Source organism: Entelurus aequoreus, linkage group LG23 (assembly GCF_033978785.1).
Source record: "Entelurus aequoreus isolate RoL-2023_Sb linkage group LG23, RoL_Eaeq_v1.1, whole genome shotgun sequence".
In the NCBI taxonomy this organism is placed as follows: Eukaryota; Metazoa; Chordata; class Actinopteri; order Syngnathiformes; family Syngnathidae; genus Entelurus; species Entelurus aequoreus.
Window position 1 is genome coordinate 31,018,406 of NC_084753.1, and position 13,858 is coordinate 31,032,263.

At 40.1% G+C, this 13,858-nt stretch overlaps 1 protein-coding gene across 13 annotated transcripts in view; it reads right to left on the reverse strand.

Annotated features, from left to right (window-relative positions):
* Nucleotides 1-13,858, reverse strand: part of LOC133640913 (MAP/microtubule affinity-regulating kinase 3-like) — a 113,388-nt gene that overhangs the window by 64,497 nt on the left and 35,033 nt on the right. For all 13 annotated transcript variants that reach the window (XM_062034600.1, XM_062034601.1, XM_062034602.1 and 10 more), the window contains 2 exons: nt 7,464-7,512; nt 409-474 (listed from right to left, as the gene is read on the reverse strand). In XM_062034600.1, the coding sequence (XP_061890584.1) occupies nt 409-474; nt 7,464-7,512 (115 nt within the window). The remainder of the gene's footprint in view (nt 1-408; nt 475-7,463; nt 7,513-13,858) is intronic.

A 13,858-nucleotide genomic window follows, 5' to 3' on the forward strand; every position in this document is an offset into this window, starting at 1 on the left:
ATCTTAATCAGGAAAAATTACTAATGATGTTCCATAAATTATTTTTTTAACTTTTTCAAAAAGATTCGAATTAACTAGTTTTTCTCTTCTTTTTTTCGGTTGAATTTTGAATTTTAAAGAGTCGAAGTTGAAGATAAACTATGTTTCAAAATTGAATTGTCATTTTTTTTGTGTTTTCTCCTCTTTTAAACCGGTCAATTAAGTGTAAATATCATTAATTATTAATAATAACATAGAGTTAAAGGTAAATTGAGCAAATTGGCTATTTCTGGCAGTTTATTTAAGTGTGTATCAAACTGGTAGCCCTTCGCATTAATCAGTACCCAAGAAGTCGCTCTTGGTTTCAAAAAGGTTGGTGACCCCTGATCTAGTGAGTGTTGTGCAGGTGCAACATGGAGGGCAGCTCACCTCCGCTGGCGTACTCCATCACCAGGTAGAGCGTCCTCTCCGTCTCAATCACCTCAAACAGCTTGACTGCAAGACACATGAAGGACGAACAACATCAGCTTGTGTGTGTGAGTGAGTGTGTGTGAGTGTTGTGACCACTCAATAAGAAGCATGCTGCGGTGTTTGTGCAGCACGTGGATATGAAAGAGTGGGAGACGGGCTAAAAATAGACAAGGTGGGATGGGAGACGAGCAGAGGGATAAATAGACGTTTGCTTGGTGAGTGTTTACTATCAGCTTGGTAATTATAAATCACAGTCCCGCAGAGTACGTTACGCTGCATAGGAGAGAAATCAAACACGATTAGAGGCCAATCACTGTTATAATAACAAAAAGGTATAATGCCATCAAGTCCGCTTCTGACTGGACCAAATGTATATGACAACAGGTGTATGTGTTTGTGTGTAGACAGAGACAGTTTTTAAACTACACTTGCGTGGAAGGAGATTGTTTTAACCCCGGATATGCGTTCTTGAAACGATCCGTAGCCTAAGGCAGTGTTTTTCAACCACTGTGCCGTGAGATATTGTCCGGTGTGCCGTGGGAAATTTTGCAACTTCACCCAATTGGTCCAAAATTATTTTTTTTTGCAAATCAATAATTAGAATCTGCAAATGTGCCGTTGTTGAGTGTCTGTGCTGTGTAGAGCTGGGCAGGGTAACCATGTAATACTCCATATCGGTAGGTGGCAGCAGGTAGTTCATTGCTTTGCAGCCCTTTGAGACACTTGTGATTTAGAGCTATATAAATAAACTGATTGATTGATTGTAGAAGTCGTAATGTGTCAAAGATGGTTTGTCGTGATCCCAATATGCAGAGCACAGCGGGAGACTGCGTGCAGGTAAAATAGTATGTAATGATTAAACCAAAAATTAACAAAACGGAAAGGAAACGGCACTGAAGCGTAGGGATGGCTATGCAAAACGAAAGTAAAACTGAACTTGCTACAAAGTACCGGTAAACAAAAACAGAATGCTGGACGACAGCAAAGACTTACAGCGTGTGGAGCAGAGATGGCGTCCACAAAGTAAATCCGTACATGACAATCAACAATGTCCCCACAAAGAAGGATAGCGTACGCACAACTTAAATACCGTAATTTCCGGACAATAAGCCGCACCTGACTGTAAGCCGCACCAGCTAAATTTAGGGAAAAATACAGATTGCTCCATATACAAGCCCCACCCGACTATAAGCCGCAGGGTTTTGATGTGTAATTACCGTAGTATATAGGGGTTCCTGCTACCACGGAGGGGATTGTCGGGACAGAGATGACTGTTTGGGAACGCAAAGCGTCCCATTTATTAACAATAAATCTTTCAATCATTCAATCAAACTTTCACATCTTTGACATGGCGAACAGCATTCGTGCAGAGTACAAATAATACTACGGTGCAAAGTAATACAAAGTGCTCGCCTGTACGTTATCAAAATAACCAGCCTACTACCGGTATATGAAAAGTCAGTCTTTAATCATTGTGTCATCGTCTTCCTCCTGCGTACTAAAACCACCGAAATCCTCTTCGTCGGTGTCGGAGAAGAACAGGCCGTAAATAAGCCGCACCGTTGTATAAGCCACAGGGACCAGAACGAGGGGGAAAAGTAGCGGCTTATAGTCCGGAAATTACGGTAGTCTTGATTGCTAACACAAAGCAGGTCAGGCAATAGCACTGAAAAGGAAGGCGTGAAGCTGCTACAGGAAAACACCAACAAAACAGGAAGGAAGGGTCACCGAAATAACAGCGCAAGACAGGAACTAAAGCACTACACACAGGAAAACAACAACAAACTCAAAATAAGGCACGACAACCTGGTGGAGTTTCATTTTTTAACCTTTTCTGCTGGTGGTGTGCCTCCGTATTTTCTTTATTAAAAAAAATGTGCCTTGGCTCAAAAAATGTTGAAAAACACTGGCCTAAGGTCATACCCTCACAAACACAGATCGTTTCAAAATCGCATATCCGGGGTTAAAACGATTTCCATCCACGCAAGTGTAGTTTCAAAACAGTCTCCGGCTACACACAAACACCTGCTGACATGCACATTTAGTCCAATCAAAAGCAAACTTGGTGGCAATACACCAGGGCTTTTCAAATACATCATGACGAAGGCTGCAGTTTCTTGAGCCTAAGGGCTCAAGGGCCCGACATTGAAATTTGGATGTTTCGTCAGAAATTGCCTCTGCAAGTTAAATTCCTTTGAGACTGTGTTTACTTAATTGCAAAGCAAAAACATCGGCTTTCAAATGCACTGCCATGTGGATCAATAAAGTTTGTCTAAGTCAATAAATGAACTATTCCAGCATGTGCAGCTCAACAGATGGTTCACAGCATGAAGAAACAGAAGCTCCAGACCTTCTTTTGAAATCTTTTCTTTCTTTAGTTTTATTTCTTTATAAATCTTCCTTCATATAGGTCTGTAAGACTGAAAATATAAACATAAAACAAACATTACAAAATCATGTATCATGTCCATTGTGTATTTTATATAAATAAAATATGTTTAATGTTAATACATTCACAGAATAAATTACATGTGATTACTCAAATAGTAATTCAACAACATCCACAGCAAACAATGCACAACGTATGTGACTCATCACAATTAAACCTAAAGTGTCGCTTTATTGCCCTCTACTGGTCAAATTTAGCACTTACATGTATTAAACGAGGTTTGATCGTTACTCTTAGACAAAAACAACACAACCACGAATACAAATGACATCACAAAGTCAGAAATTCCAATACAAAAACGAAATATATTTATGTACAATGTCTACTTATGTAGATTTGACCAAGTTTTGTGTGGATTTCTACCGTTCTTGCTGCTTGTCCGGAACAGTGTCGCCCCTTAAAAGGTCAGACGGGAAACGATGCCTGGAGCACTTGCTCGGGGCAGAACATTCATACTTTGTTGTCCAGTCACTGTTAAAAGTCTGATTTTCGCAATTCATTTTCCTTTTTTTCAGGGTTGAATGAGTAGTCTTCTTCTACTCACCCCACTGCTGCTTCAGCGTGACACATTTGCCACACTGTTGCCCCCAGTGGGGTGGTGGGAGAACTGCATACATGATCAACCCTAGTTTGAAAGGTTTAATCAAGTTGATTTGTGCGATGTTCGGCGGGGCATATGAAAAGCTTTGGCGGGCCGGATGTGGCCAGGTGAATAGGCCTGCATTAAAACCTTTGTTATTATGTTTATTTTGTTATACTTGACGTACAATGGCATGTACACTACCGTTCAAAAGTTTGGGGTCACCCAAACAATTTTGTGGAATAGCCTTCATTTCTAAGAAGAAGAATAGACTGTCGAGTTTCAGATGAAAGTTCTCTTTTTCTGGCCATTTTGAGCGTTTAATTGACCCCACAAATGTGATGCTCAAGAAACTCAATCTGCTCAAAGGAAGATCAGTTTTGTAGCTTCTGTAACGAGCTAAACGGTTTTCAGATGTGTGAACATGATTGCACAAGGGTTTTCTAATCATCAATTAGCCTTCTGAGCCAATGAGCAAACACATTGTACCATTAGAACACTGGAGTGATAGTTGCTGGAAATGGGCATCTATACACCTATGTAGATATTGCACCAAAAACCAGACATTTGCAGCCAGAATAGTCATTTACCACATTAGCAATGTATAGAGTGTATTTCTTTAAAGTTAAGACTAGTTTAAAGTTATCTTCATTGAAAAGTACAGTGCTTTTCCTTAAAAAATAAGGACATTTCAATGTGACCCCAAACTTTTGAACGGTAGTGGACATTATCTTTAAAACCAGCCTGCACTTACACATAGCCAGGGGAACATTATGAATCTTTTTTTAAGTGCCTTAAGCGCCCATACACTTGTGGAATAATAACATGTTTAATCTGCAACATGGTGATTTTATTGCATGTGCAGTGAAGTGTACACTATTTCTAAAATCAGCACACACTGACAAGGAGCAAAGGAAACCTCTTGAATGTTAAAGTGACTAAAGCGCACGGACGTGGAATTATAACACATTTGATCATCAATATAGTGATATATTACATGTGAAATTAAGTGTCTTTACCATCAGTACACACTAACGAGGAGGAAGGATACATCATGTTTTTTTTAGTGGCTCGGTCACGCCCTCCCCCATCTACACAAATGGAACCAACACAAGCAAGTTAACTTCATGATCCGTCGTTAAATAAGGACTAAAATCATGAGATAATGTTGCACATTTGTTATGACAGAAAAAAAGTCTTGATTGTCAAAGTTGTCCCATCAGCTAGAGGTCCAACAGCAATCGTATACAAAACAGCTGACTGTCAATAGTCAATAGAGTCGCAAAGCCCATTTTGATGCGTCTTTTTTATCAATATACAGAGAAAATAGCAGCTCGTTTACGTTCAAACATACAGTAAGTCCTCTTATAGTGTGTTTAAAGCCGGTTGAGCTTTGGAAATGACAGAGCACAACCGTAACGTCATCAGGGGAGTACAAGTTTCCGTTTGAGCCGCGTACACGGCAAAAAGTCAGTGTTCAAAAACAAGAAAAAACAAAACAAAATTTAGGGGTATTTTATTTGAACTAAGCAAAATTATCTGCCAATAGAACAAGAAAATTTGGCAAAAAAGGTCTTTTTTTTTTCTTGATAGAAAAAAAAAAGACCTTTTTGCTCAATATGTTGAAAAATATTCTTAAATTAAGTAAAAGTAGGTGCCATTATCTTGACATAATGATATGCGCCCGGCATTACATTTCTTGAAACCAGCAAACTTATACTAAAAACTAGTTTATTGTTCTTAATGGAAAGGCAACAGGGCAACCGCTTGTTACTCTCGGGGTCTCCTAGCCGCTCAGGCAAATCATATTGTCTGAAAATGCCTTTTCCCATCGATAACATGACATCATCGCGCCTAGTGCGTGCTCTTTCAGTCAATTAGTGCGCATATTTACAGCCCGGCCCCCGGCCAACATTTTTTTAATTGTAATTTTGAAGAATTTATCTGAATGTGCATGAAATATTTCTGTTCAAAATTGTTAGAAATGTCACATGTTTAAATATTAACTGTCCGTTTACTGTACTGTTCCAACTGTACTACTATATGAGTACATATTTTTTATTGTTTCATTGAAAATAAAACAGCAAAGTCAATTAGGCTGTCATCTGTTTTAATTATGAGACACAATTGTGTCAAAGTCATGATTTTTTTTTCATGCTTGAAATAAGAAATTATAACTTTAAAAAAGCAGTTTTATACTTGTGAGTGTTGATGACACAGCTTTGCAACAGTTGATATTCTAGTTTCAAGCATGTTTTACTCAATATAGGTCATCAAATCTCAGCAACAAGCTGTAATATCTTACTGAGATCATTTAGGACCAAAACCCTTAAAACAAGTAAAACACTCTAACATAAAATCTGCTTAGTGAGAAGAATTATCTTATCAGACAGAAAATAAGCAAATATCACCCTTATTTGAGATATTTCATCTTACTTAGATTTCAGTTTTTGCAGTGTACACCAGGGGTGTCAAATGTACAGGTGCAATCTGGCCCCCCAAGATGAGTTTGCCATCTATAAAAATGAGCCGCAATTTTTTAATGAAAGAAACTGCTGTCCTAAATGTGTCCACTGGATGTCGCAATAGTAATTCAAGTGTAACCCACGTCATACTGTAAAGATAACGTGTCAGCTGATTTTAAGCGTCGTCTGGATTGGCTGCCGCTACTCCAATCATCGCAAGCGCAAACAATCAGCTGGTCCTGTTGTGATTGGCAGCAGATGGCGGCAGCCTGATGCTGTATCGTCGCACAATACCTTCATTCATTGTCAATTATCCACTCAAATGATGAAATTATGAAACAGAAAGGTGCAAAGACTTAAGTCAACATGACCATCATCTTTGTAGTTAGACTTCCCTGCAGCGCTCGCAATTGGTTGACGCCCCGATGCGCACCCTGAACTGCTTTGTAAAAATGTGTGTTCTTATATTTGTTGTTTAATCTATTTTATTTTATGCTTAGTCACATTGTTTGACTTTTTATTTATGTTACCTTGATGTTGGTTACGGTGTCATTTTGATAATTGTTTATATTATAAGTGTGATATTCGACAGATGATAAATTAATGTGTTGTTGCAGTTGCATATTTCACCAGTGCGGCGGTTTGAGGAAACACTCGGTTGCTTTTCCGAACACGTCTTTAATGAACTGCCAACAGGAAGTGCTTAAAGTTTAATGACTTTGTAAAAACACAGACAAAGTCTAAGTTCATTGTGTTCTTTATGGTGTTTTTGAAACTACTCTATTTTTTTTCCTCAAAATTTTTTACTAACTTGAAGTGTTTTGCCAAGAGGATTATTTACTGTATAATGTGTACATTTTCAGAATGTGCTTGCTCTATTTTTGGCTAAAGTAAAACAAAGAAAACAACCTGAAGTTGTCGTTATTTTTAAGTTATTATTCCATGATTTTACCAGTCCAGCCCGCGTGGGAATAGATTTTCCTCCATGCGGCCCCGGAGCTATAATGAGTTTGACACCCCTGGTGCACACGCGTACGGCCAGCGTTCGCAAAAGTCTGCGTTATTACACACAACAGTAGGCGTTTGCCTGCGGACACGGCCTAAAACTACCCTTTGAGATGCTTTCATCTCCTCGGTTCTGAAGTTTGTTTTTCACATTGGCTTGTACATGAACAATTATGTGCTACAATCATCCGCTGTTGCCATTTGAAATAAAAAGTAGCGCATAGTTCTAACTTAGGATATGCGTTGGTACAGAAGTGTACCGCTTAAACAACAACAACATGGCTGACTGGGCGGAGACACAGTCGCAGCCAGTTGGAGGGGGTGAGGCGTTCACTTGCCCCACTTTTCAAAGCGTCAAGCGGCTTGAAGATGGTCTGTAAGGCAAAATGTATGCCCAATTTTGACCAAAGCACCACCATTTTAGATTAAAAATCATAATATGACCCCTTTAGGAAACGCTGATTTGGACTTAGTTTACACCTTAGTTGAGAGGCCTGTTTAAGGCTGCACTTACCAATATTGGGATGATTCAAGATCTTCATTATTCTGACTTCTCTGAAGAGCTGAAAAACAAAAGACATGCACATATTTTCAGTACAATTCAGATATGAAGGATTCCATCAAATCCTTTTATACAGTCAACGGTTATGTTATAATCACATACAATGTAGTGTTATCTAAAAGGGGCTCCTACTCATTTCAAGGGCATATAATATGATACTGAATTCCAGTGGGTACTAAAGTAAGCTCCATAAATGGGTAAATCTGCTGTCTTCTCTTGGTTAACACACTTGGGAGTCCACCGCCTGCACGGTACACACCTGACCATGCCATGCATACTTTGTTGCAATTGGTCAGGGGTTCGAGGGTCAGCTCCACCCCACCACTGCATAGGAGACATGCCCCGCCTCAAGCAGTTATGTGATAATCGTCATCAAAAAATAGAATTGCATGAATATTTGAGGTTGTGATCTTTTTCACAAACACAGCTGTGTTGCCAATTAAGCAACTTTGTCGCTGTATTCACAGTGCATCCGGAAAGTAATCACAGCGCTTCACTTTTTCCACATTTTGTTATGTTACAGCCTTATTCTAAAATGGGATACCGTTTTTGGGGAATATAGAGCACCTAATGGTTAGAGTGTCTGCCCTAAGATCGGTAGGTCGTGGGTTCAAACCCCGGCCGAGTCATACCAAAGACTATATAAATGGGAGCCATTACCTCCCTGCTTGGCACTCAACATCAAGGGTTGGAATTGGGGGCTAAATTACCAAAAATGATTTCCGGGCGCGGCCACTGCTGCTGCCCACTGCTCCCCCTCACCTCCCAGGGGGTGAACAAGGGGATGGGTCAAATGCAGAGGACAAATTTCACCACACCTAGTGTGTGTGTGACAATCATTGGTACTTTAACTTTAACTTAACAGAGGGATATAAGCCACACCTACTAAATTTTAGAAGAAATAAATATTTTCCATATATTAGCCGCACGGGACTAGAAGCCAAAGATATATACGTTGTAAAATGAGTTTTTTAAGCAATGTCACGATGTGACGACGACGCGCCGTCATGCCTGTAAAAAAGTAAAATAAAATATGGCGAACCGGTACTTTTCAAACAGAGTATAGTACCGTTTTTGATTCATTAGTACCGCGATACTATACCAGTGTTGGCGCTAGGAATTGTCAAAATGGGACCCATCAAGTCATAAAAATGGGGTCCCACAGTACATTTTTGGGGTCCCACTTTTTTGTAACATTTTCCCCCCAAAAAATACATGTATGCATTATCCTGTTATAACTCACATTCTATATTGTGTTTTGGAAAAAGGTTGTCATAAATAATTAATTTTAAAAAATAATACAAAAGAAAACACATTTTTATGCATATGTAAATTTATTCCGTTATAAACATTCATTCACTTTCTTCTTTCCTTCATGGATCTAGACTTTACCGCTGACGGTATTTTTTTCTATATTTTCATGTCATAGGTTGTAGGTGTATTTATTTCAGTATAAAAGTGTAAAATGTTTTTGTTTCGGTCATGAAATAATGATAATGGTGTGCCAGGGCATACATATATATGACAAATTGAATTGATTTTTCTCCCATGTATGTAGATCATCAGTCCTTTAAAAACCGCCACATCTACACTTTCATGACCAACAAACTTAGAATTTTGCAAGTTAGTTTCAATGTAATTTAATACAGTGGCACTCAATGCCTCTAGAATTTCATCTCTGGCTTCGTGATGGCCATAAGCTGTGTGTTCCCCTTTAAGAATGGCAATATGTGGGGTGAGTGACGTGAGTAAGTGAGTGGGCAAGTTAGGAGAGGGAGCGCTAGCATGTTCAGGAGTGTTAATAGCATGGGGGATGTCCACTTGGCTTTGTGGAAAACAAAGAGTTGTAACAAATCGACGGCCTCGTCATTCTGACCAAAGAGCGAAAACTGTAGAAGTGGAGGGTGTTACCCACGACAATATAATCGGCCCTGGAGGGAACGTCTCCCCTGCGCTCCTCGACCACGGTCTGGGAGCCGACAAGCAGGAAAGGTGTAACATGATGTTTCTTGGTTCCCGGTGAGGCTGGATCTTTGAAAATCAGTGCACCCGGTCGTAAAGGTGTTCTTTTTATTAGCCCGTTTACATGGCGTGCAAAACTTTTTTCCATAGTCATAAGTGAGCCATTTGCTGAAAAGTGGCACCTGAAGCCACTTTTCATTGAAACTTCGCTTCTTGGGTTTATTGCTCGCCATGACAAAAACAATAACACACGGCCATCCTAATACCGGAAATGCAGTATTTGTGATTGATAAAACTTACAGCAAATCAAAATTTAAGAAATTCTACCAGAAATGTCATTACTTTGCAGTCAACCAATGAAAACGCAATAAACGGGGACGGAAATTTGACTCGGCAAATATAAACAAAAAACACCGGCGGAAAGCGATAATCTATAAAAAAAAACAAGTAAACCAAAGTTTTGACCCGGAGAAGGCAGGGTCGGTAAAAAAATAAGAATATCTGCATCCCGGGGACGTGCGGACTTCCGGAAATGCCCTGATTTCAATGCGTAAAAAGACACAAAAAGTGCGTAAACGCCAACAGTGTATACTTGTACCGGTATACTGTACAACCCTAATATATATATATATATATATATATATATATATATATATATATATATATATATATATCCATCCATCCGTCCATCCATTTTCTACCGCTTGTCCCTTTTGGGGTCGCGGGGGGTGCTGGAGCCTATCTCAGCTACATTCGGGCAAAAGGCAGGGTACACCCTGGACAAGTCGCCACCTCATCGCAGGGCCAACACAGATAGACAGACAACATTCACACTCACATTCACACACTATGGCATACTTGCCAACCTTGAGACCTCCAATATCGGGAGGTGGGGTGGGGGTATATATATATATATATATATATATATATATATATATATATATATATATATATATATATATATATATTTTTTTTTTTAATTTTTAATTTTAATTTTATTATATATAGAAATAAAAAAAATACTTGAATTTTAGTGTTCATTTATTTACACATATACACACACATACACACACACAACACTCATCTACTCATTGTTGTACTTGAAAGTACAATGCTTTGTTAAGGGTTGAATTGTCCATCCTCTTTCTATTCTCTGTCACTATTTTTCTAACCATGCTGAACACCCTCTCTGATGATGCATTGCTGTGTGGCACGCACAAAAGTGCTTTCATCAAATGCACGAGAGTGTAGAATCTTCCATCTCTCCCTAGCATGGCCCAAAACCGGTCAATCCTTGCTTCCTGGGGAAGATCTTCCCTGGCAAGCAATTGGTACTCCAGTACTTGTACCCGGAGGCTGGTCAGGTCCAATCGCAGCTGCGGCAGACTTTTTTTTGGGGGGGGAGTGGCCTCCAGCTCCGGCTGAATACCGGGAGTTTGTCGGGAGAAAATCTCTGTCGGGAGGTTGTCGGGAGGTTGTCGGGAGAGGCGCTGAATATCGGGATTCTCCCGCTAAAAACGGGAGGGTTGGCAAGTATGCACTATGGACCATTTAGTGTTGCCAATCAACCTATCCCCAGGTGCATGTCTTTGGAGGTGGGAGGAAGCCGGAGTACCCGGGAGGGAACCCACGCAGTCACGGGGAGAACATGCAAACTCCACACAGAACGATCCCGAGCCCGGGATTGAACTCAGGACTACTCAGGACCTTCGTATTGGTCACTTTTAAATTGGGACTTTTGCACTGCTTTGTATCTCACATGATTGTTTGTTTTAGTGAAATTTAGCAAGATACCCACATTTTACATTGTATCTATATTTTAATCTATTTAATCTTTTCCACAAGGAAGGGGAGGAGTCTGCAAAATGTCATTTTACATTTGTGTGTGTGTGTATGTATATATATATATATATATATATATATATATATATATATATATATATTAGGGCTGCAACTAACGATGAATTTGATAATGGATTAATCTGTCGATTATTACTTCGATTGATCGATTAATAATCGGATAAAAAAGACAAACTACATTTCTATCCTATCCAGTATTTTATTGAAAAAAAATCAGCATACTGGCACCATACTTATTTTGATTACTGTTTCTCAGCTGTTTGTAAATGTTGCAGTTTATAAATAAAGGTTTTATAAAAAAAAATAAAAAAATTAAAAAAAAAATGTAATTAAAAAAAAAAAAAAGCCTCTGCGCATGCGCATAGCATAGATCCAACGAATCGAGGACTAAATTAATCGGCAACTATTTTTATAATCGATTTTAATCGATTAGTTGTTGCAGCCCTAATATATATACCGTAATTTCCGGACTATAAGCCGCTACTTTTTCCCCTCGTTCTGGTCCCTGCGGCTTATACAAGGGTGCGGCTTATTTACGGCCTGTTCTTCTCCGACACAGACGAAGAGGATTTTGGTGGTTTTAGTACGCAGGAGGAAGACGATGACACAATGATTAAAGACTGACTTTTCATATACCGGTAGGCTGGTTATTTTGATAACGTACAGGCGAGCACTTTGCATTACTTTGCACCGTTGTATTATTTGTACTCTGCACGAATGCTGCTCGCCATGTCAAAGATGTGAAAGTTTGATTGAATGATTGAAAGATTTATTGTTAATAAATGGGACGCTTTGCGCTACCAAACAGTCATCTCTGTCCCGACAATCCCCTCCGTGGTAGCAGGAACCCCTATATACTAGGGTAATTACACATCAAAACCCTGCGGCTTATAGTCAGGTGCGGCTTATATATGGAGCAATCTGTATTTTCCCCTAAATTTAGCTGGTGCGGCTTATAGTCAGGCGCGGCTTATAGTCCGGAAATTACGGTATATAAATATAAATAAAGAAAATATATGCATCATTGCAGATGATGCAAATGATATGAGGATGTCATATTGACCACGCCCCTAGCGCCACAGGTATACTGAGGGGAACCCTGAATTTACGTGGCACGTTTTATGCAGTTGACAAATAAATGTCTGCATGAAAGGGCCTTGGATGCTTTATTATTCCTGGTAGAGGAAACATGGCCACTTTGAGTGCACATTAGGAGAAACCACTGTTGGATCAGAGACACAAACATTGATCTTTGTGCTTGCCAACATTGACACACTTGTCAGGGAAATGTGATCGTATCTTTACGGCGTCTGCGTTGGGAGGCCTCTGCCGCGGCAGAATGCAGGTGCGCTGCAACATGTCGATGCGTGTGAACGAGAACAAGCGCCGGCTTTTTGACGTCACACAGCAGGTTTGACACATTTCAACACGCTATCAGGCTTCACCGAGAGATGGTTTACTGTGCGTGTGACGTACGTGAAACCAGTAGCATTATTGATGGTCCTGTGCTACACCCACTCTCGGACCGTCCCTTCAATAAAACATCAATACTTGACCAGGCACTGGTGGTCACAGCCACGTGCACACATCTCTCATCAACACGTACACAATGCTAATAATCTGTACCTACAAACATACTGTAGTTGTATGTTCGGCCTGCCGCAACCAGACAGACTGGTCTCGGAGAAGTCATGCAGAGCAGAGACCGGCCTCCTGACACCCGGACTCCAAAAAGTTGCATGGGAACACTTTGTCAGGTATGTGGGAACACGGTAAACACCATTAGTGGAGGAACATGCGAGATGATTCACCGCATAATGCGAGAGTTAGTTGCAGGAGGACATAAAGCCCCGGTTGATGCCGTCATTCCGCTACAATGAAGTTACGCAAGGGGTCTTGTGATTGACACACAAAGTTGAGGGCCATTCCTGTACTCTGTAGACTGACTGAAAAACTCCAGTGTCACACCTCAGTTTTGGCAAGCCCGGCGTGCGATAATAACCGGTGGAGTTCGTAAACACAAGGCCGTTAGCTTGGCCATCAGGATGCTAGGAGTAAATACGATCCCACCAGGTTGAAAACAGAGGTCAGGCCACACAAACCGTACGCACTTACTATCAGAACGAAGTGTGCGTGAGCACGTTTGCTAGCTTTGATCACAGCACTTTATTTGAAAAATACCTTCTTAATCAAGCAGAATAACCACTGGACTTCAATCACAATGAGAGTCATAACACGTAAAGGGGGCTCTTTGGTGTTACGGACCTTTTTTAAGCTGCTTTCTGACCGTCTCTTCAGGATGAGCTTATTTATGTGGCTCCACGTGACACCATCTTTGTTGTGGTTTTTAGCACTTCAATATAGGGCTGGGCGATATGGCCTAATATCTCGATATTTTTACGCCATGTCGCGATACACGATATATATCTTGATATTTTGCCTTACCCTTGAATGAACACTTGATGCATATAATCACAGCAGTATGATGATTCTATGTGTCTACATTAAAACATTCTTGTTCATAC